This window comes from Colias philodice, chromosome 10 (assembly GCF_061535455.1).
Source record: "Colias philodice isolate Cphi_HAF_F1 chromosome 10, ilColPhil1 Martin Lab GWU primary, whole genome shotgun sequence".
In the NCBI taxonomy this organism is placed as follows: Eukaryota; Metazoa; Arthropoda; class Insecta; order Lepidoptera; family Pieridae; genus Colias; species Colias philodice.
Genome location: NC_143095.1, coordinates 64,450 through 89,591, shown reverse-complemented (window position 1 = coordinate 89,591; position 25,142 = coordinate 64,450). Strand labels below are relative to the sequence as shown.

The 25,142-nt window shown below is 36.0% G+C and overlaps 2 protein-coding genes across 2 annotated transcripts; one reads left to right on the top strand and one right to left on the bottom strand.

The window, feature by feature from the left end:
- The first annotated feature begins 8,053 nt into the window (after positions 1-8,053).
- LOC149484976 (cytochrome b-c1 complex subunit 10-like) lies at positions 8,054-8,417 on the top strand. Its single transcript, XM_089699576.1, has one exon. The coding sequence runs from the start codon at positions 8,179-8,181 to the stop codon at positions 8,350-8,352; it is 174 nt and encodes a 57-aa protein (XP_089555702.1). The 5' UTR covers positions 8,054-8,178; the 3' UTR covers positions 8,353-8,417.
- A 7,009-nt stretch (positions 8,418-15,426) lies between these two features.
- On the bottom strand, positions 15,427-23,138 carry Cow (Proteoglycan Cow). The gene is made up of 11 exons (XM_089699690.1): positions 22,984-23,138; positions 21,952-22,000; positions 19,591-19,693; positions 19,191-19,322; positions 18,506-18,761; positions 18,197-18,272; positions 17,871-17,969; positions 16,988-17,086; positions 16,489-16,797; positions 16,074-16,180; positions 15,427-15,797 (listed from the first exon to the last, which is right to left on the bottom strand). The coding sequence occupies exons 1-10, from the start codon at positions 23,071-23,073 to the stop codon at positions 16,098-16,100; spliced, it is 1,296 nt and encodes a 431-aa protein (XP_089555816.1). The 5' UTR covers positions 23,074-23,138; the 3' UTR covers positions 15,427-15,797; positions 16,074-16,097.
- Positions 23,139-25,142: the final 2,004 nt, after the last annotated feature.

Here is a 25,142-nt window from a genome sequence, read left to right as displayed (position 1 = left end):
AGCTTTTTAATATGTATCCTAACGCACGAATTTACGGTTTATTTTAGAATAACATCCCTAAGTATATGAGACGTTTTGTTTCTTTTTGCTCCAATAAGGTTGAAACTGTGTCATTCATTGTTATTTCGATTACTATGGTGACACTCGTAATACTTGTAAATATTCTATAATTTTAAGGAAAAACGGCATTATTTCTAAAAAAAAATATTTACCGATGAAATATTATTCCTTTATTAGTATAATTACAACTTGTGGAAGAATTTCCGCAATGGGAAATGCTGAAACACACCATGTTTACACACATACGTCTCCATAGCAACTGAACTGTGACAAACACACTGGTGATGTGAAAGTCACCTGAGTGGCGACAAGGTCACGCGCGCTTACGACTTCTAGTGTCTTGTTATTTAGATTTCTATGATACGAGAAAACAAACACGAAGGTAAATCAGCATTCGAGAGGTTCCAGTGGATATTCAGCAGGTGGCGCTGTTAGTCAAGCGACGTCATCAGCGAATCGAACTGCCAATGTCAATGTTACGAGATCAAGTGACAGCCGTGACAGCCATGACAGCCAAACGTCAAACGAGTACAAAATTGTAAACAAACAAGAAGTTCCTACCACAAAGCCCATGATTATGGTAAAAATTAAAGATTTGAATGTGAATGCACTGATCGACTCCGGCAGCGACGTAAACTTAATGACATACGACTGTTTTACGGCGCTTCAAACAAAGAAATACGACGAAAACTTAAGCTTGACGGGACTCGGAAGAATGAAGGTTAATTCGCTGGGAAAAGTGTTCGTAAACATCACCATCGACGGCAGAGACTTTCAAAACGTGTTATTCCACATAGTGAACAAAGACGTTATACCATTTCCTATGATTTTAGGCCAAGAATTATTAAACAAAATAACCATGATAATGAGTGGGTGCAAGGTAAAGTTTATGTCTAAAAGTGAAGAATGGTTGTCTAATTTGTGTTGTTTTTCAGATTCCCCTGTGGACGTCAGTCATATTCCCGATCATTTATTAAGAAGTAAGATTTTGCAGTGTGTTGAAAGTTATAATCCAGTTAAAATTAAAGAAGCACCTATTCAATTGAAGATAGTTTTAAAAGACGATGTGCCTGTTGCACAAAGAGCACGACGATTGTCCTTAACTGAGCAAAAAATAGTAGAAAATCAGGTAAAAGAGTGGTTAGACGATGGCATTATACGGGTGAGTTTTTCAGAATATTCTAGTCCAGTTGTTTTAGTTAAAAAGAAAGATGGTTCAGTTAGAGTATGCATAGACTATAGACTTTTGAATAAAAAGATAGTAAAAGATGAATTCCCATTGCCAGTAATTGATGATATGATCGATAAGCTGTGTGAAGCCAGGATATTCAGTGTCCTTGATTTAAAAAATGGATTTTTCCATTTGAGAGTTTCCGAAGAGTCAGTCGCATATACATCATTTGTGACACATAACGGCCAATATGAGTTTCTCCGAGCTCCTTTTGGTTTATCGATATGTCCTAAATATTTCATGAGATTTGTGAGTATTATCTTCAGGGATCTGATTTCACAAGGAATTATGATTATTTTTATAGACGATATCTTAATTACAGCAGCTAATCAGGAGCAGGCAGTGGAACGACTTCAACTTGTGTTGAAAGTGGCTTCAGAATATGGTTTACAGATTAATTGGAAGAAGGCTAACTTAATCAAGAGAGAAATTGAGTATTTGGGCCATATTGTGAAAGACGGGGAAGTACGACCTAGCCCAGAGAAAACAGAAGCTGTTCGTAAGTACCCTGAACCCAGAGATTTAAAACAGTTACATAGTTTCATTGGATTAACTTCTTATTTTAGAAAGTATATCGAAAACTATGCGCTCATTGCAAAGCCGCTTACAGATTTATTAAGAAAAGATAAAGAATTTACATTTTACGATGAACAGAGAGTAGCATTTCAAACTTTGAAGGAAAAATTGGCAGATGCCCCTGTGTTAAAGATTTTCAATCCTAGCTTAAAGACGGAGTTGCATACAGATGCTTCAAGTGTGGCGTACTCGGCTATACTTATGCAACATCACCCAGATACAGGACTTCATCCAGTTCACTACATGAGTCGCAAGACAAATGATATTCAGAGCAGACATTCTAGCTATGAATTGGAAGCAACTGCAGTCATTGAAGGTATAAAAAAGTTTCATCAGTATTTACATGGAATTCACTTTAAGATAGTCACTGATTGTAAAGCATTTGAGCAAACATTAAAGAAAAAAGATTTGTCAGCTAAAGTAGCCAGGTGGGTATTGTTTCTTACAGATTATAGTTTTGAAGTTGAACATCGAAGTGGCTCTAAGATGAATCATGTTGATGCTTTAAGTCGCTATCCTTTTGTTGGAATTATATCATTACATGACCAAGTGAAGCTAGCACAAGATCAAGATGAAGGGCTCAAAGCTATAAAGGAAATTTTGAAGAATAATAATAATTACAAGGATTTTTGGATTGAGAATGATATTTTATTTAAAGGCGAGAAGAAATTACTTGTTATACCTAAGAATATGGAAAAAGAAGTGTTGAAGAGAGTACACAGTAATGGACATTTCTCCAAGAAGAAGATGAAACAGTTAATTGAACAAGATTATTACATAAAGGAAGTAGACAGAAAGATAGAAGATTTTATAGTGACATGTATCCCATGTTTGTTAGCTACTAAGAAAGAGGGAAAGCAAGAAGGGTTTCTCAACCCCATGGAAAAAGGAATCATGCCATTAGATACACTACACCTAGATCACGTTGGACCTTTGACTCAAACTACGAAGCAGTACAATCCTATACTCACCATAGTAGATGCATTTACAAAATTTGTATGGTTGTTCCCCACAAAGAGTACATCAAGCAGAGAGACTTTGAATAAGTTAGAAATCCATCAGCAGACTTTTGGTAATCCACGACGAATAATAACAGACAGAGGTACAGCTTTTACTAGTCACGAGTTTACAGAGTATTGCAAGGAGGAAGACATAGAACATGTGAAGATTACAACCGGCGTTCCTAGAGGCAACGGTCAAGTTGAAAGGATTCACAAGATAATAATACCTCTACTTACAAAGTTGTGTATGGAAAATTCTGGTCTTTGGTACAGACATGTCAGTAGAGTTCAAAGAGCGATTAATAGTACATATCAACGGAGTATTAATTGCACTCCTTTTGATCTTTTGATAGGAACAAGAATGCGAGTGAAAGAGGATATTAAAATTCAAGAATTATTACAGGAAGAATACATACAATCATTTAATGATAGAGATGAATTGAGAAAAAAGGCTAAGGAACAAATATTTAAAGTTCAAGAAGAGAATTCTAAATATTTTAATAAGAATAGGAAAATCAGCTCACAGTATACAGTTGGAGATTTAGTGGCAATAAAGCGAACCCAATTTGGTTCAGGCCTCAAGTTGAAACCTAAATATCTAGGACCCTACAAGGTGGTTAAGGTAAAGAGAAATGATCGTTATGATTTGGAAAAGGTTGATAGTACTACTGAAGGGTCTATAAGTACATCCAGCTCAGCTGACAATATGAAGCGTTGGCCTTTATCTAATGAAGAATAGCTCAATGGGTAAGTGTTGTTTGGTGAAGGATGGTAGATGATGAATGATTATGTTATAACTTTACTTGTGTCTTACTTGCCCATTATCATGGATTTATTTTCCTAATGTGTTGATTATATTAAGACGGTTAAACTTGTATTTGTGTGTTACTATTTACCATTTAGTACTTATGATTGTCATTGTTAAATTTGTGTTAAGTACTGTTCAGAATTTATTATTTTCACGGTTAACCTATTGTTACTATTGAGTACTTGTTGTTGTAGCTAAAATATAAAACTGTAAGATTAGTTTCATAAATAGAATAAAGCTGTAAGTTTTGTTTTCTAAGTAGATGTTTATTTGAAGTGCAGTATTTAATAAGAAATACCTATTTTTGTTTATGGTTATTAAATATTAAGGTTATTTAGCAGTGTGTAATGTGTATTAACTTAAGATTTCAGATTGTAAAATGTGTTAAGAAATGTGTTATGACAGATGATGTATTGTTTTGAATGAAGAAATATAATGAGCGAGGATGAATGTCTGAGGATAAACTTTTGTTTTGGTAAACTCAAAGAATAAAATTAACTTTTTCTTTTGTTTTGATGTTTTTAACATGATGTTTAATTGAAACCTAGCTATGTAATAGATACTTACTTTAAGATGTTTTAAGATGTGTAATAGTTTTAAGATTTAAGTTTGTTAAGTGTGATTGGAAAAGTATGGTGTGTGACTGATGACGTATTATTTTGAATGAGGAAACATAATGAATGAGGATGGATGTCTGAGGACAGACATTGTTGCAGGACGGCCGAATGTGGGAAACGGAACGGTGACGGATGAAAGAGAGGTATGAGGTGTGCGAGAGGGAAGGAAGGCTTATGGCGGCGGATGGAAGACGAAGTGCGTGTGCGGAATATAGTTGAATTATTTAAATTATTAAAAGACGTATTTACAAGCAAACAACCATTTATTTATTTCAATCCCACATGTATGTACGAATATTGCGTATATTTCAGATTTACAAAAAATCCTGCTTTAAGGCTAAGGTGGATTGAATGCTGTGGGAGAAAATCAGAATGGACACCTCGGTACAGAAATAATAAAAATTTCTGGACCGATATTTATTTTATGGAATATAATATGTGATGTGTTGAATAAATACATATTCAAATACAAATAAAATGGCGTTTTATTGTTTTTTCGTATGCATATAATAATGATGAAAACGTTACAAATGACCTGTGTAGTATTTTTTATGAATATAATATTAATGTTATTTCTAATTTCAACAAAATTATTATTTTTGTAATATCGATATGGTTACATCCCTTTAGAGCGATTGTATTATTACGTATATGTATAGAGATTTTTCTGTGTAATCGATGTATGTGTGCAAAAACATGCTAGTCTGTCCATTTTGTAATAGTTTGAGTTTGTAAAGACACAAATTATTTTTGTGAATGTGTGATAGTGTTTCAAAGTGTGAGTTACCCTCCCCGCACCAAAACCGGCAGAAAGTTTAGTTAGAACATTTGCCAGCGTGCTCCATCCATTACTTAATGATCTAAGGGTACAGTAGACCCGCGTTACACTGCAACTGGACCCTGGCCTATCCTGGATAATAATTATTAATAAATGAATGAATAATTGTACTTGTAGACTCAGATTGTACACTATCAGGTACATGAATACACTGCCTTTTTTGAAGCGCCTAAAAGTATAGTTCATACAGTGCGACACAAAAGAGATGAAAATAAATGAGGGCGCCACCGTCGCTCATATAGCAACACTGATACTGCGACGCAAGCGATCTTGATACTATAGAATAAAAATCCAAAAATCTATATAATATAATCTAAAATAAATACCGCGATTTAAACCGTTATAATTCTTTCATTGTAGCAATAGTGTAATTTAAGACAAAAATACATTAGTATTTTAATTGACCTACCTAGGTCAAATTTTACTTAAATGTATTTGGAATTAGTTATTTTATAAAAATCGGTCAAGTGTTTAGACTGCAGAGGCGCACATAGAATCAAACATACAAACAAACAAGCATACATGCAGCTCAAACACATTACCCTCTTTCTGGGTCCGTCGGGTAGAAAAAAACAAGGCGATTTGAAAACCACATATTTTTATTTTTTTTGTAGATAAATTTTGTACATTAATATAATTCATCAAAATCTAAATATTCTACTCCTTCAAAGGACTGATCATCACTCTGTTTCGAAGTACTGGCAAGAGGGTACGGGGCATCTTCAGTATCTGTAAATATGATACAGTAAATATGATTTTTTTTCTCATGGTTTGATTGATTAATAGATAGATAGCTGTATGAAAACAGTTATCACTATACTATGTAGTAAAATCTAAACTAGGTACTTTATTTGAGGCTGGTTGGATTGGATATAACTTCTTGACTCAAATTGTGCTGGTCGCACTATAAAAACTAGTTTTTGTTTACAAACAAATAACCTCAAATTAAATTGCGAAAACGTAATAATCGCCATACATACATACATTAAACACTCGTTACTAATGGAATATTCTATTTTACGTAGTACTGAGCAAAAATTAATGGAATCTCACCGGTATATTCTGCTGTACGTTTGTAAACGTTTTCCAAATCAGTCAATAAATTTCCAGCTTGAAATTCGGACAAACACCGAATAAAAACTTTATACACCACATCACGGACACCGCTACGTTTAACCTTTTTCATGATGTCTCCTTTTTTATTTAAATTTCTTGTTCTAAATAACAATTTTATCTCAATAATTCTCCTCTTCACGAAAAAAACAACAAATTTTTATTCAACTTGACAGCTACATTGCCAATTCAGGGTTGCCAGGTAATGAAAAACGAATTAGTTCCAAAATAATTAATTTCATCTCTTTTATGTCGTACTATAACTGAATTTAATATAACATACTAAATTAAAAAATTCTTATAAAAAAAACGATACTTACCTTTTTTGTTTAGGTCTATTTTTCATCATATAATAAAATTACATATGTATTATCAAATCACAATCATTTAGATAATATGAATAATCACAATAATGATTTTATGAACATAGGACTAGGGATGTGACCTCGATTCAGAAAAATCGATTACTCAATAATCGATTTTTTTTGTTTAGAAATAAATCTATTTGTGAAAAATCGATTTTTTTTTTAAAATAATCGATTTTTGTTTTCACCTCGACTTTTTATGCGAAAAAACCTATTCGATGTAAGGTAAAAGCCCCAATACCGGACCATGTACCAGTACCAGAACACTCCATGCATTTATATATATACCTATATATTTGTGAATATAGATATACAAATACATGGAGTACAGATGGCGCTGATTTTTTTATCGACTTGTTCAGTAAACTAACTTATCAATTTTTTCATAATACTGAAGTTAGCTGTCAGGTGTAAATTTTAAAATTTATCACAAATTAATTACAGTAAAAAAATACTTCTAAAAATTTTCATTTGTAATTTTTATTAATTTTCACGTGAAATTTTTGAATTAATTTTTTGAAGTGAATCTTCTTTATCGGGGTTGGAAAAAAAATTTAGTGTAACATTTTTTCGTTACGCGTGACATTTTTCCGTTACGCGCCATATTTTTCTTATCCCTACCACGCGTGATTTGACGTATTTCTGTAAAGTTGCATATAGTAAATTATTTTTTGAAAAATAAGGTCATAAAGAAGTTTCACTTCTTACGTGTGTACACTAGTACACGCACACATTTTTTTTGAAGTGAAACTTCTTTATCGGGGTTGGAAAAAAAAGTAGTGTAACATTTTTTCGTTACGCATGACATTTTTCCGTTACGCGCCATCTTTTTCTTATCCCTACCACGCGTGATTCGATGTATTTCTGTAAAGTTGCATATAGTAAATTATTTTTTGAAAAATAAGGTCATAAAGAAGTTTCACTTCTTACGTGTGTACACTAGTACACGCACACATTTTTTTTGAAGTGAAACTTCTTTATCGGGGTTGGAAAAAAATGTAGTGTAACATTTTTTCGTTACGCATGATATTTTTCCGTTACGCGCCATCTTTTTCTTATCCCTACCACGCGTGATTCGATGTATTTCTGTAAAGTTGCATATAGTAAATTATTTTTTGAAAAATAAGGTCATAAAGAAGTTTCACTTCTTACGTGTGTACATGCATACATTTTTTTTATAATAATTTAATTGCCATCAAATATCATGAATATTTTTAGTCTGTCAACTTTAGTGTCATAATTTGTCATCCATCGCACAGATAGCACTATTTACAAAAATCTATTTAAATTGTGTAATTCTTATAATCGATTTATTAAAAATCGATTTTTACCATTAATAAAATCGATTATAAAAAATCGACAATGGAAAAAAAATAATCGATAAAAATAATAATCGATTATTTATTACATCCCTACATAGGACATCACTATTTACGTCACATTGACTCACAGCGGAGTGAATTTGTGAATCTGTCATTAGCCTTTACGTAATTTAAAATTGCGTACCTAGCTAGACGGAGCGATTTGTGTAAAGTTTAACACGAAAAGAGTCCTTACTTTAAAGTAAAAATGATCCCCTTGGGCAGAAAACAGGCTCAAGTGTTGGCCAGCTTTGTACCTTCAATGGTGGCTTTTGGAGGAGCCGCGTTCACGGGATTGCTGTATGCTACAGACTGGAAGGTATTCACTGCCTACATCCCCTTCTACAACGGCAAATACGAAGGCCAGAAGACGGAAGAATAAAGTGTTTGTGTTATAGTTGTATTTAATGTCTTAGTCACCATGTAATTATTATAAGTTCAAACAAATTGGCTGTGTTTAATTTAACCTTTTCTCCGTACTTTACCCTTGGCTATGTCATAGCTTAGTTACCTAGTACATTATATTTTATGCACTGATGAACAAATACTTATATATAAATGTACTTACCTACTGTTTTATAAATAAATCCGCCTTCAAATTTGTGACCTATTTTAGAGACTCATTGACTGAAGTTTTCTAATGGTTATGTAAATAAAACTAGCTTTCAAATATTATATTTTATCTATTAACACCTCTACTCTCTAGACTAGTAGTAAATAGAACACAATATTATTTATCATATAAATAAGCTGTTCAACATTTTAGGTAAAAAAGTGTCATTGAAAACTCATCCACCCATCAATTTTCAGCCAAATCAGTTCAGACTATAGATGAATCAATATGTTATGATTTTCTTTGCTTCTATCTTTATTTGACTCAACATTGATAAGAAAATAATTTGATGAAATGGAACAATAAAACACTAGGAGCGCCTACATTTATTATATTCTAAACTTTATGATATTAACAGTGACCTCTGCCAGATGAACTGCAAAAGTCAGAAGCCTATTGCCTAATTTAGTTTGATTACCAAAACCATCCATATTTTTATTTATCATTATCTATATTATTTATTTGTAGTTTTCTAAGGTCTACTAAGTACTACGGTGAACATTGCTTTTATTATTTATCTCTGTATTGAAAGCATTCTTATGGGACAAGTTTTCAAATGTATTTTGATTACCAATAATTTATAATACCATAGGCTTATTGCACCATACAATCTTTATATGTATTAATATTATGCGAGCAAAAGAAGGGTATGAAGGAAACAATAATAACCATTTTTTTTACTTATTTATTTCAAATACACTGTGGAGAATTAAAAAAGTGCAAATAACTGTTTAATTTACAGTGGTCACTTGAATGGATTCTTACAAAATACAGGCTATTATCAAATGTTAAATACATATTATTATAATATTATGGATACAATTATCAATATTCTTCTATTTAAAATCATTTCAATTTATATTCTTATAATAAGTGCTCATGTAAGTTCAACTAATCACCATACTAAATACTAATCCTAATTCATTTAACATCTAATAATATCAAATTTTATTAAGTACTTTGTATATTTGTTCCTTTATATTTTGTAATTAATTAATTTTATGTTTGGACTTGAATCCCCTTGTTTGGGCTATAACATGTAACTGTATGATTGAAAATATTGTGAATTTCAAACGTAGAAATTTTTTTCTTTCAAAAAAGCAAAAATTAAACACTTGACCGTAATTTGAAGCTTACTTCATTGAGAAGGCACGTAGCTTTTTCCGCCTATTTTGCCCTCTCTTTCCGTTGTATATATGCTATCTCTCTCGCACACCTCTCCACCAGGTGGCGGGGCGCACGATAATGTGCGGGCGCTGGATGTTTTTTCATTGGCGTCTAGCTTCCGCCGCGAGAAGGTTGTCTACAAGACTACAACCTTGGTGCTATTAAGTATTGCTTAAAGCAAGTGCTAAAAGTGTTAAAAAGTGTATCCCGTCGGATCGGTACAGTGAGTTATTTTTACATCTATTCTAATAATATTTTACTTAAAAATGAGTAAAAATCTTTAAAGTCAACGGTATAATCGTTGGACTTTATTTAAAATGCTGAGGTTTTTAATGAATCCTTCAGCAATAGTTTATTTTTCAATATGCTTAAATACTTAATAGCATGAATAAAGATATTTAAAATTAACGATACAACCGTTACATTTTACTTGAAATAGTAACTTTTCTTTTGAAATATTTCATTATGCAATATGTACTAATTAATATTTGAATTTTTAATACTGTGAGTAAAGCTATTTTAACGGTGTTACCGTTCGGCTTTACTCGAATCGTTAATATTACTTTTGTGATTATTTGATATTACTAGATATATCAAATACCCTCTCTTGTATATAGATATTTTTAATTATTTATTTCATTTTTAATAACGTGTTTTTATTACAAGGTTACAAGTGAATTTTTCTTGGAAAAATTACAATTAATACCTACTTAGTATGGATATGAGCCAACTCAAAGCTTTACAGGCATACAATCCATTGCTACGACTTTATTACATTGTCGTTATCGCTAGGAACGGTTCGGAATTCCTATAATAGTTTATTACTAAAAATTATCGAACGAGATGAGTCAGCTCCAAGAAGTCACGACATGTCAGAACATGTTGTGATATTATTTTATACATCGTACGGGAGTTACCGCTCAACTGAATAATGATGGAATTCGCTCATGTATAGTAGATACGTACCATGAATGTACCACACATTCAAAACTATCCGAAGTCTATACGTGTCCTTTTATGAGTATTATTCTGATCCGTTTTTATGTGAAAATAGACATATTACACACGGCTAATTTGATTGAAAATTACGTTTCCTATGTTTCAAATGATGCAACTTTTTTGTTTAAACGAGTAAGTACCAAAATTTTACAATTAAATTCTTTGGTTTACTGAACTTGTGCTGAAAGGGTTATCGTATAATAATTATCGAGATGCCTTAATATAAATTAGATTTAGATACATTTATTTCAAAGGATTTACAATTCACTTCTAACGTTTTAGAATAATATTATAAACTTGTACACCTTGACAAAAAGTAAAAAATTGCGGGTGAGTGGAGATTATTTTGTTCAATTAAATATAACGTCCTACGACGGTATGGTTGCGTTCGTAAGGAATGTTAACGGATATAAAGCAACTAAATGTTACATCGATTGCATGAACAAAAATAAATATGAATCGAAGTTCATTTTAAAATTTAGTGAATTGATTTGAATTATGAATTTATTAAATAGTTAGTTCTTTTTTATATAAACATAATAATTAATTACCATTGTCAAATCAATTCTTATTAATTCATCCTGGACAGTTGTCGCTAACATTGGAAAATAAGTTAAAGGACCTTGTTAATTGCTATATTATTTAAATGATTATTTACTGCTAATTTTATATTAGCACTAAGGTGTATCCTTGCTCGAAGCAGAATACATAAATGTGGCCACTACTCCTCGCAGGGGTTAGCCAGGTCAAATCCACCCTCGCAGGGTGTCTCTTAAGCATTTTTTGGCAGGCCCTACTTATTTCTAGTTACAAACATCCCTCGCGCAGCTGTCGCTCGCAGGGAAATGGTGCAAATATATATCGGCCCTCGCGGGGCTTTGATTACAACCGTCCCTCACGGAAAAGATGGTGCAAATATATATCAGCCCTCGCGGGGCTTTGATTACAACCGTCCCTCACGGAGAAATGGTGCAAATATATATCAGCCCTCGCGGGGCTTTGACTACAACAGTACCTCACGGAGACATGGTGCAAATATATATCAGCCCTCGCGGGGCTTTGATGGCGATTGCTGCAAATATACAAAGGATTGATCATTAAAATGATCATAGATATTTGCTTTCGTCAACGAGGACCCACGAAAGAAGTTTTGGATATGACCGTATCGGATCTTCACTCTTCTAAAGGTAGGTAGAAAAAGGTTTTGAAATCTTCTTCACAGTGGGCAGTATAGTAATATGACCTAATAAATACAATAAAGGTTAGAGACGTCAAATAATGGGCGCATGAAATTGATACTTCGTATCCTAAAAGTTTACGCTTCAGGAATCAGGAAACCACCATTGGTTTACCAATTATGGAAATTGGAATTGAACAAATCGTATTTACCAATGTAAAGCCTATTCACAACAAAGGAAGGCGAGTCGGATCAAATATCATCTCGCAGATGATTTGTGGCGGTGGTTTCGAGGATTGTCACCAAGCCTTGTGTCAACGGTATGTTTGGTATCGTCATTCAATGGCACTAGCCGACCAATTTTCATATAAAAACATCGGAAGAGATTTTTTAATCGCAAAGCGATTGAATGTAACAAATGACGATTGATTCAAAATCAAATTTCAAATTTCAAACGATTGATTACGTATATTTGACCTCTCATAGGCCTATTTTAGTTGCCCGGTCTTGTAGGCAATTTGACTCGTTTTTCAACCCATTTGACCTCATTATTGCACCCATGAGATTTTTCTTCAGGGCTCAAACAATAAATCGCTGAGGGATTAGGATAATCGTTTGTTAGACAAGTTTCTTGTCATCCCACCAGGATTATTATATTGTATAATAAAGTTATATACAACTATTTACGTAAAACGTTTAAGTACTCAACGAATACTGAGAATACTGACTGTTGAGTTACATAGGATAGAGGATAAAATATAACGGAAAGTCAATCTATCCAAACAAAAGCCTCTTATTATTAGATATTACTTGGAACCCCTACCCTAACGAGAAAGCTCTGCCAAATGACTGTTCATTTCTTGGCTTTGAGGGGGGGGGGGCAATAAATGAAATGCAGTAGGTACAGACTATACGGCTTTTAAAATATAAGTCTGGTAAGCGAACTAAACTTTGCTAGTTTAGTTCTTGCTATATCGCTGTCCGTGGCTGCCTCGCGTGTTTACGGATGAATAAAGTAATGTCCTGTCTTCGCATCCACAGCTAACTGTCCTATACTGTCATAATCTTAACACAGATTCATTGGACATAGCTCCCCACGAGCTCTGTTCTTCATTTTTGCACTCGCACAACTGTGGACAACACGAGAGCAATGCCTGCATTGGTAGCAGTTACAATCAAGGGCTAGCAAGGTAGGCTAGCCATATTACGGATGTTGGAACAACCGACTATATTTAGGGCAATTTTCTTTGTCCAGTGTAACGTTTAGACTGTCGTAGCATTCCTACGGAACAAAGATGGGATCAGATCTGCATCCTTAATGAAGTTAATCGAAAGGAGATACTTTCAGACGACGATAGTATTCAAAATCCACCATATTCCTGAGCATAATAATGCATAGTTAAGCTTATAATCTCTCTTGCCATTATCCTGCAGCAGAATTCCTTGGCGATAATTTGATGCTGGGGCCACACTAACGTCTAACGTCTAATGCCCTTTATCGCGATAATTATTCCGATAATTTTTAAGGCGTTAAGTGGGTGGCTACACTTGAACGGTCAACGTGAATGCCGATTGTTGGCGATAAAAACGGCGTTAATTTTACTAAAATTCTAGCAAGATGGACGTAGTGTGACCGCTTCATTGCGTTAATTCTCGCGATAAAGCTATCGCCTCGCCAAACGGCAATGTTAATGCCGTTGTTAAATAATACTGGCTACACCTAAAGTTAACGTCCATTATAGCGTTAATTAATGGCATTTCCCGTTAGTGTGGCCCCAGCATTAGAACGAGCGAGGTTGTTACGATAATATGAGAAATCCTGTCAGTTAGAGACCTGAACGACGCGATAGAGTACCGCTATTTCAGTAGTAGTAGCACCTAGAAGGGTGAAGGTATTCTGGAAAGCGGAACTGAAGGCCCGGTCAGCAGCACCAGCCACCTAATAGACAGTGTTCAGTGCTGCACCACTATAATCTGCAAAATGACTCTGACGGTATGAAAATGTGGAGTACATTTTCAAAATATCAAATGATATAGTTGGAATAAAAATCCTATTTGCCTCCGTCCACCCAAAAGACGTACGGAGTAGCTAGTAGTAGTTGGTTGAATTATAATAAGTATAGTTAAAATCCTTTATTACTGACTGGATAAATTTGGCTCTTTTCCTATCTGACGTTCATATAGCTGTTGACTGCCTAGTGTTATGCACAAACACTATTATAAATAAGTCACGTTATGTAGTCCCGAGACTTTCGGTATATAAGTTCTGATGTAAATCATAATTATATCTTAAAACTGAATTGATTAAAAGTAACGTACTTAGCTGTAGTAATTGCAGTTTTGGGACACAGATAAGCTCTTTATCATTTTAGTCTCTTGAGTTCAGTATATTTGTTTCCAGTACAGAGTTTATGACCTATCAGTTTTAAATAAATAATTCATGCATTGTACTGAAAGTACCAGCCATGTTTAGATTATGATTGCGACGTTGGCTCTAAACATTAAAAGATACCGCACGGTTTAGTAGGATGTTAAAAATCTGTATTATTATTTAAACCATTTACCTGTTTTGTTATTTTATCGCCTTATTCAAGGGGTGACCTTTTAAATTTACTTCTGACCCCAAAAGTAAGGACTAAGGACCAAGGTCTCTTCTTGTCCGCTTGTAGCAGGTTGGGTTAAAACTGTGTGAGTTGAGACATTTGGTAATTCTATGTTAAGATGATTCAATGATGCTTCTGCAGAGTTCTAATTGAATAAATAAAGGTTTCAGTTTGAGGTATTTTTGCCTCGTCGGGATCAGCTGTTGCTTCATTTTGTAAGTAACATCTAAATGCGTAATTGAAAGTCGTTACTGGCGCTTTCGCAGATTTACGCTAAAGATAGTGGAAATTGTAGTAACTTTACTTTTCAAGCCCAAAAGGTTAACTAAGGTACGCTTGAACCAATCTCATAAGTTCTAATACTTTTAATCATTATGATTAACTTTTTGGTTCTTATTTGATTAACTTTTCATCTGGGATTGTTAATATATTATATAATATAAAAATTTGTGTGATTTATTAGTAGGTATACTATCTGCACACCTTACTCTTTCAAATAAAGAAATAAGTAATTACTTATGTATTCAAATTCACATTGGCGTCACATTGTACACCAGGTGGGTAACAAACAGGTCTCAATGAAGTAAGCTTCAAATTACGGTCAAGTGTTTAATAGCTGTGTTTTACCTGAAAATAAAACACATATTAAATACTTACCTATATTTGAAGCTTACACTTAACGTCCACCTGTTGTGGATTTCGACTCAATGAAAAAACATCCAGCGCCCGCACATTATCGTGCGCCCCGCCACCTGGTGGAGAGGTGTGCGAGAGAGATAGCATATATACAACGGAAAGAGAGGGCAAAATAGGCGGAAAAAGCTACGTGCCTTCTCAATGAAGTAAGCTTCAAATATAGGTAAGTATTTAATATGTGTTTTATTTTCAGGTAAAACACAGCTATCAAACAACAGAATTATTAAATGAATAATATATAATTCGGGAGAGTTGAGTGGAAAAACGAAGTGGAGTATTTATGGAAAAACGAAATTCTTTAAAACTCTAGCTTTTTAAAATGTATATTTATTATTTACTAAATATGTATTAGGCCTAAAACTATACGAATAATAACGGCAGATGGTATGAAAGTATAACTTCAAATTCAAGGACTACAAGTCTAAATTAAATTATGCTATAATTTCTATCAACTACCAACATTAAAATAACATGAATTAATAACTTGTCATATTGGAACGAGTAGGTATGGGGTTGTTCAGAAGACACTAAGGACGCAACTCATTACGGGCGGCCGCTTGTTTGTAAATTATCTGAAAACAAAATAATATTTTTATGAATAAAACACACAGACAATGAAATTCTAATGTTTGTTTAATTCCTAGGAATACTCATTAAGTTCAATTTATAGTTTCTTTTTGCTTAAATTAATTAGATTATTAACTTTTGCCTAAATATTATTGGCGCAGAAGAACCAGAGGTTGAAATTCAGGCGTTGTTTATAGGTCATCATGATAAGGTACATCGCATCTTAATGTAAATATTTTTTTTTCATCGTATTAATAAAAACTTAAATTGGTTTGACGTACTCTAGGCGAGCGCGGTGCGACAAATTAGAACCGCAGGTCGAGGTCGCGGTCGCCGCTGCCGCCCGCGTCCTCGTCGTCCGCCGGCACGCCTTCGTCTTCCGTCTCACCTGCATGCCATTATACGAATCTAAGCCTCCTTTCTATTAATTAAAAAGTCATTATATTGATTTTTTTAAAACAAATTACACAGATTGTCGATCGAAATCCCATTCGAATGCAAATATTTTTTTACGATCTATACTTTGTTTTTGTGAATAGGGAAGCGCTGGAACACAACCTCGCCTGATGTTAGGCTAAGACGTGGGCTAAGATCTTCACTATAGACAACTGTGATACTACGACTACTGTATCGAAATTATTTTAAAGGTAGATATCGAGCGACATCAGTGCGCTCAATAGCCAAAGCGTCAAATACCGGGGCAGGGCGGCGCGCCCTTGGTCCGGGAGCCGGGCCGCTCGACGCCGTGCGGGTCCACGCACCAGCACACGGCCAGCGCGGCGTGGCACTGGCGCGGGCGGTAGAAGCCGCGCGCGTCGCACGCCGGCACGTAGGCGCCGCGCGCCCCGCGGCTGGCGCGCGCCAGCGCCGCGCACGGCCGCGCCGCGCGCCCGAGGCACGCGCACCACGCGCCGCGCGACACGCCCCCCGCGCCCCCCGCGCCGCCCTCCGCCGCGCCGCACGACCGCAGGAACGGCCGCAGGCAGCGCTCGCGCTCGTCGTGACCTGGGACGAGTTTATACATAGATGACTGATATGTTTGTACTGCATTTAAAATGAGTACCTACATCGAGACCCAGTCCGTTCTTATATTTAATTAAAGTCGTCGAATAGTATTCGAGACGGCGTCGCTCTTTTTTAATAGAGGCCGGATAGCGTTACGACCGCAGAAACGATAAGCGTTGAAGGAACTCACTGAGCGCGTAGAGGTCGGCGGGCTGCAGGAGGCCGTCGCGCGCCGTGTCCAGGTGCTCGAACATCCACCTCACCTCCGGCTTGCAGTCCGCCCCGAAGCCTACACGTGACGCAAATTATAATTTGACAAAATAACTCGTTTATCAATCGATTAATTGATAAACGCACAATTCCATACCAAACAAGACGGATAATTATTCCTACTACAGGAATTGAGTTTTAGGTATACCACCATTGCTTTACAATAGATACCTAAACAGATTTTTAAATGTACATCTTCCCTTTAGTTCATACTGTAGCAGCAAAACGTTGTAAAGCCTATATGGGTCCTTTGGGTAAAGCCTGTATGGGTCAAAGTTAATAAAATTTTGAATATCCACAACTTGACGTCTTTTAGCCTTAAATATAAAATCACAAACATGCTACTCACCTTATCATATGTGGAAACTGAAGAATTTATAAAATGAACAGGTGATTATATTATTGTGTAAGAATTGAAATTTAATGAGACTAATGTATTGAAAAGATAATCTATATAAAGCCCTCATTTCACGCATACTTATCCATTTAAACTCACGCACAATCTTATACCTATAAACTCAACCACACACATAAACACACACACACACAAACTTTAACACACGTTATAATGCTGGCACTATGTCTTAAAGAGAGGAAAGCGTCGATCGACTATAGCACAGGTCTAGTACCTAGTTTAGTCCATCGTCGTGTCTTTAATTTATTGTGTAACTATTTTATAATGTGTGTATAAATAAACGTTTTTCATTTTTTTCATTTTCATTTTGTAGTACTAATACTTATTAAAGTAGCAACATATTCTGCACGCTCGTGTGATATAACATGAACCACTAATGAAGTCGCACCGTGCGCCGGCGGCGGCACTCCGCCCGCGTCCTCCATGAGCACGGAGAACCAGTCCAGCAAGCGGTTCGCCATCTTGTCCAGCGCGCACCCCTCCGCCTCTGTAACCACACACATCACAATTCATATTAAGTTTAATGCCAGTAACGCAGCAAAGATAAATATTTCGTCCAGTTTTAAACTAGGATACTTTTAATCGATTAAAAAAGGAGAAGGTTCTCAATTTTTTTTATTGGTCGATTTATATTATTTGTTTGTAAATTATATTATGAAAAATTTTTCTTTCTGCTATTGAATAAGCGAAGTTAAGTAAATATTCACGGTTCACCTTGGTCAGGCCGACGGTAGGATCTCTCCGGCAATACCTCGTTGGTGTGCGTCTCCAGTCTTCGACGCCTTCCATCCTGGAAAAACAATACGTAGCGTTATAACGGTTACGAAAAAGTAAATAAAATGATAATATTATGTAGGTAGTCACTCACTGTATTACTAGCGAAATTTAAACACGTTTTAAAAATTTTATACCCTGCAGGTATAGACATTAGTTCAGCAAAATAATGGATGAATTACTAGGTATTGCGAACTTCTATAAAAGTATGTTACATAATATTATCATGTAGGGCACGTCCAGTGATACCTCATCGAAGCGTGCCCTTGCTCGGTGCGGCCTGTAGAGGCGCAGCGCGCGGTGCGGGTGCGGGGCGGGCGGGGAGGGGGGCGCGGGGGCGGGGGCGGCCCGCTCGCACGGGCAGAAGCCGGCGCAGGCGAGGCGCACGGGCGGCCGCGGCCGGTGCACGCAGTTGTGCAGGTCGAGGCGGCACAGCGACGAGTACGTGCGGTTGTCCGACCCGCACAGGAACATGGCGCGCGACGCGCCCGCGCATCCCACGCACCTGCCGAACGATACGTTGTTCTCGTGGAGAATGTGACACGTGATAAACTAATATCAATAAATTATTCTGTAGAATGACTAGCTGCCACCCGTGCGTTTAAATAAATCGTCACTAACGGCGCTATCTTTCGGCGCCCCATCGCTCGATCGTATCGCGGCGACCCAAAATTATAAGTTTCGTTGCGCATTATTTTTATTATGATTTATGACATGGTTCCTAATAGCCCAAGAACCATGCATGGTGAAAAGAGAAATCTTCATATAAATATGCTAAAACCACCTGATGTTGAAAAATTTTTTGTTCAAACAGTTTTACAACTATCAATTTATACATACGATACGGCATCGTGATCGTATGTCCGTATCCAATTTACAGCATATACACTATATTATAAATTATGTAGGTTTTATAAAGCTTTATCTTCCTTACCTGTCAGTATCAAGGGAGGAGGCGTGTGCAGGGGGTACGGGGGGCGCGGGGGGTGCGGGCGACTCGTAGAACACGTCCTCGTCGTCCGCGCCGCGCTCCCACGGGCTGCTCGCTACCGTCACTATTATGTCCCTGAAGCGTACACCCACTCATTAGAACACTACTTATGCTCTTTTGACATATTTATACATGAAACAACAATATCGTATCATCAATTTCCCATAAGGAGGTTTCAATTAAAGAAGTTCTGCGCAACCTTTACGTTACTTTTCATTCTTCCTTGATCAAATAAAATCTTCCCAAGGTTTTCAAGAAATATAAAGACCAAATAATATATTACATAGATATCATAGGTAACTATATAACATAAAGTTACACATAATACATGAGTTATACCCACCCTCGTCGCAGAACGTCCTTTTTGTTGGCGCAAAGTGCGGTGAAGGAATCCCGCAGTAAACACACCTCGCGCTTTTTGCACACAAGCGCGTGGCAAAGTTCATCTGCAATCATTAATTGATCATGTTAACTCAGAGCGAATCCCTCCTCCGCCCGACTTCTCGTTAACCGACTTAAAAAAATGCCGTTTAGGTAATAAAATATAGAGATAAATCGATCGATATTTCGATTTTGATAATTATTATTGGAATGCTTCTGTCTTCTGGAGGAGACAACTTAAATTTTGTCCGGATAAATTAAGTTAACAATCGGAAGGCTGTTTAATTTTTTATTAAAAGAATAATCATCTTATAAATTTAATGAATAGAAAAAAGATAAAACCTGGACCAAGCCGGGCACATATTAAATGAAGAAATTCAATTCAAATGCTGAAATGGAATTTTTCGCAAAAATATTAAAGTATTCAAATGGATGATAAGGAAAATATCTGGTAGGTACTTGGCTAAACATACTGCATGCACAGACTAATAAATCACTTTTTTATTGGTAGGGTCATTGCGCTGGTTTTCGTCCAGTTATGGGAGTTGCCAACTTTGTGATGCGAAATAAATATTTTGGAGCACCCTTCCTTAAACATATAATATTTTTATTTAGTCCTTATATAGTCTTCTTTAAGATAATATTAAGTGAAAATAAATCATTTTGACGTATCTTTTTATTTAAATTATTTTCTGCAAAAGTAGGGTAAATGCTAGTTTTCGTCCAAAAAAACTGGTTTTCGTCCTAGTGTAAGCTAGTTTTCGACCACCGTGTAGAAAAAGGAGGGTAGGTCAACTATTAAGTTAAAAACCAATTAAAGGTAAATATATACTTTTATTTAATCAACATCACAATTTCTCACTACCTTACAGGTTTAGTTTTACTAATAATAATCAATATAACTAGTCAACACTGAGATCTATGTAGCACTTGGCAGTCTTTATATGCGTTAGTGATGACTGATTAATCATTCGTAATAAAGAAAGGAATGCGTTACTTACAATGTAAATGAATAAAGTAATAATTATAGGACTGAGAAATTACATCAAAAAACAGAAATATTCATTCTAATACTTTGTTTATCAAATGAAACGTACTATATTAAACACAGCCATAATAATACGTTTTAGCTACTAAAATAAACTATACTATACCTTACTGAACTATGCATTATTGTCTTACTGATGCCTTTATTAAAGATTCTTCAGTGTACGTAGCGTTTTTTTTTTCTAGCTTTCTTAGACTCCTTCGAGGCCATCTAAAAACAATAAGATCTTTCTTAGGATACGTTGAGTAAGTAGAATAAAAAAATATTGCATTGGCAAAACAGATCTAGAATAAAAGATGATACTCAAGTGAATGATAATCAAGAAAAATACAGTGTATTATGTCTGACTTACCCCCATTTATGCCACGAATAATTGACTCTACTTCACATAAGGAGAATGATACATGACTGAATGAAAGACAATATTAGGTACCTACAACACTCTGGCCCTCACCAATTATTTATAAGGAAGATACTGAATAGAAAACTTTTCAATACATAAAAAAGACGAAAAGTACTGCAAAAGAATAGCCATTTTTAATTTTTGTCCACTCCAATACTGATTCATGGACGAAAACTAAAACGTTTAAAGCTAAATTTAGTTTTCGTCCACTTCTTTAAATATTTTTTTATTTTGGCAGCACTGACAAAGCAGTGGACGGAAACCAAAAAATCTAAACTAATAGCAATAAAGATCACTTCGGGAGAAACTATTCAGTATTTTAAAGGTCCGATACAGTAAAAAGAACCTAACAAATATTCACGTAGCTGTTTGAGTTTTCGTCCACTTGGACGAAAACCAAATATTTTGAGAATTTGGTAACCTAGTATCCGTCCACTTAATTTTTCGAAGAGTATTATAAAAAAAGTATGATAAACACTTCTAATTGCGTTTAATAGGCTTATATTTAACTAAACATACGTACCAAAAACATTACGTTAACTAGCTAAAACAGTGATTTAACTTACCATGAACTTTTCTCGCCGGCAAATTTTTCTCTCGCGCGATGACATCTGCAAGGCACGGATGGGAAGCGGCCACTTTTACGTTAATTTTTTGAACTCTCTTCTTGTCAAATCAAATTTTGATGTTGATAGTACTGTTGCTTACACATTAAGGACCGTAAAAAGTGCAAACTTGCGCGGGAAGGTAGGTTTGTATTCAAGTTTTACGCACGTGATTGTAGCAGGTCAGTCAAATGGACGAAAACCGAAACTGGACGGCAAACCAGCGCAATTACCCTATGTGCTTGTATAATATTGTAGTATACTCACTTTGCGGATCGTAGATGTATCGGCGGGAGCGCCGCGTCGTCTGCGCCTCCTGGAATATGCATCACAAACATTACATTGTATAATTTTATTGCAATCGAATGCATTACAAATGAAATGAAACGTTTTAAAAAATCCCGTATGGGGATCGATTTTTTTTTCTATTCATTAAACATATCTACAAATAATAAGGGCGATAATTCTATAATTAGATGGTAGGAATTAACCACGCGGTCTGCTAATTTTCCTTATTTTTCAACCCACTTCGAGGAGGTTGAATACAGGAACAGGATATGAACAATAGAAATCTCGAGTCCTTGCATTAGAATGTCATCATAATTATAAACAATACCTACTACAGGTATGACATGATTCTCAAAGCCCGTTTATAGGATCGGAGAAGTTGGTAATTTTATGTAGGTATATTGATCGGCCGTAGGTATATTGTGTACTCAAAGAATAAGTCATAATAAGAAATCTGAGTCATCGTTTTATTGTAACACAATACATTTTTAATGCAAGCATTTCTTTACACTAGTCTATCTGAAATATAAAAAAGGGAAGTACTTACACTATCTTTATCAACTGAAGAGACTAGGTACATACAAAAAAGTAATTACGTAATTGCAAATTCATACATTTGCAGCTAGACTTTTAAAAGGGTCAAGGTTATGCCGTTTCTTTTGATCTATAGTACCACTGCAGGCACCGAATGCTTTGAAAACTTTGAGTCACTCTCCTTTTGTATTCGTAATATATACCGACTTAGTACTCGAGAGACTAGGTTAAGGAACTGAAATAATGCAGTCATATAGGCCCTCAGGGCACGAACGAGAATCGTTAAGGTTTTCGTCGAAAGGCTTTCACCGCTCTCATTTCAGATTTTAATGACCATAGAATCTCAATAATAAATGTTGTGAATTTAATTTGGGGACTCGATGAGTTTTTGGTGACAGATATCATTATACTTAAAACACTCAAGGGATACGCGTTTTCTTCTGAATCCTATCAAGTCTGGTAGGGATGAGAAAGTACCGGCGCATCATCGAACTCGAAGTCGTGTTCGGGCCTGGCGGCGGCCGCGGCGGCGAGCGCCAGCAGGGCCAGCACGGCGGGAGCGCGCATCGTGTCTAGCGGTGTTCTTCGCGCCGCAGTGTCCGCGCCACTGCCGCGCCGCCGCGCCGCCCGCGCCCGCCGCCCCAGCCTCTACCACTCAACTATACGCAATTTACACAACCTTCATGCCCGTTTCTAATCAACCTCTCTGAGGCGAGTCGATTGTACCTACTACCTACCCTACCGTTACATATGATTATTAACCGACTTCAAAAAAAGGAGTTTTATCTAAACTGTTTGGACCATAATTAGATAAAGCGCCCGGCAAACTACTTGGCCAAAAAGTAGCGTGGTGGGGGAAGTTTGCGCATCCAGTTTTAGTACATTGTTATATGCGCAAGCTTCCTAGCACGCTACTTTTTGGCCAAGAAGTTTGCCGGGCGCTATACTAATTAAGATCTATTAGACAGGTACCTGGTACATATATATAAATATGGCGTGAATAGGTAATTAAATGCCTGCCAACAAAACCGTCAAAAAAATATAGGTATGAATTATAAACTTTATTAACGAATTATAGACTCGATTAATTATTATTACTTTTCATTTTCAAATGTACCTAGGTAGTAGGTAGCAAGATCGAAAATCAATTATTTAGAATGTCATCGTACCGTATACCTGCTGAACGTCCTCAAACACGTCAGGCAACCTGCGCAGGAATATACTAATATAATATGTATAATATAATACCTGTACGGTAGACAGTAGCGTGTATGGCCTACATTATTAGAATCATGTAAATTAAAAGGTGTACAAAATACGAATCAATTTCATCATCTAACTAGTTAGTGTACAATTAGAAAATAAACAAAAATAAAATTTAAACTCGTTGTTCACATTTTAGACACTTGAAACTTGCCGCGTCTGAATCATTAATCTTTGTCGCGAAGGCTCGACCGGTATGTCCCGTATCCACACTCCCAATCCTGCATCCCCGCGCCGGCCCGCCAGCCTCTCGCGAGTCGCAATAGTCGCGCGGCGAACCTCCGCCACCGACCTCACTAGGGACGTTCTACGACGAACCAGCTTTTGTTTATACATACATACATACAATCAAATTTCAAAATATGTACAGTGTACACTTAAAAGCTGAATCATATTATTTTTATCTTGAATGTAATTTTAATAAAAGCGCAATTGTTTGAATATAATTCATAATATGAACGAACAACTTGAGAATTTTTTTAAGCTATTGCATAGCTTCTATCACGGTCCTTGAGCGCGGGGACAGAATCCAGAAATTCCGTAATGAAAATACCTCACGCTCCCCACTCCGACAGGCACGTAGGTGTGGTTTGAAGGCATAGCATGCAATAGCTTTACCGCGGCAGTCCCCGAGTGCCACACGTCTTTTTTTTGTCAGATTAAAAATGTCAATTTTTCAATTAGTTATGTATGCTGTTTTTTTTTTGGTTGGTAATAGTAGAATATATTGTGTACATATACACATTTGTTGCAAGCAGCCCATCACTAGTGTTTACGGGCGCAGAGGTGCGGGGTGCGGGGTCGCGGGGCGCGGGGTCGTGGCCGGGAGACGCGGCGGCGCGCCCCGCCGGCGCCCGCAGGCCGCTCGCGATCGATGCCTCATTCTGCGGGTTGTACTGTAAAATGTTATACACCTGATGCATTAACGCTTTGTTCATAATATGTAATGATACCCTAAGTTTTAATTTAAAATGCTTAACTATTGAAACAAAATAATGACACCAATATTTAATTACCGCAGTGTTACTTAATGATCTAAGCCGCAGTGTACAGTTTACTCCTTACGTTATTAACGGTAAAAAAATAGATTATCCGCCGAAAAACTAAAAGTCCTATGAAAAAGTCGAATGGCAAAGTTGTAGATCAGATGAAAAGATCTATATGACTTGATGAGATGACACTTCTTTCAAAAATGAAAAAAAAAAACAAGATTTTGGTTTTTTAATTTTATCTTTTACAAACAGTTTTTTCATGAAATCTGGTGAAAGCTTACTTTCTATGTCCCAAATACGATGTAATTTATTTGATTTGAAATAATTATGTTGTTACCACAGGTTGTTACCTTATTTAACTACAATTAAAATCAAAAAGTA

Excerpts from the sequence above, each read along its gene's own strand:
- LOC149484976 (XM_089699576.1), top strand. The coding sequence starts at position 8,179 with ATGATCCCCTTGGGCAGAAAACAGGCTCAAGTGTTGGCCAGCTTTGTA.
- Cow (XM_089699690.1), bottom strand. The coding sequence starts at position 23,073 with ATGCGCGCTCCCGCCGTGCTGGCCCTGCTGGCGCTCGCCGCCGCGGCC. Across the intron at positions 19,323-19,590 it reads AAGGACGTTCTGCGACGAGG|GGACATAATAGTGACGGTAG; the intron begins GTGGGTATAACT and ends TGTACGCTTCAG. Across the intron at positions 17,087-17,870 it reads AGTGCCGCCGCCGGCGCACG|GCTTCGGGGCGGACTGCAAG; the intron begins GTGCGACTTCAT and ends CGTCACGTGTAG.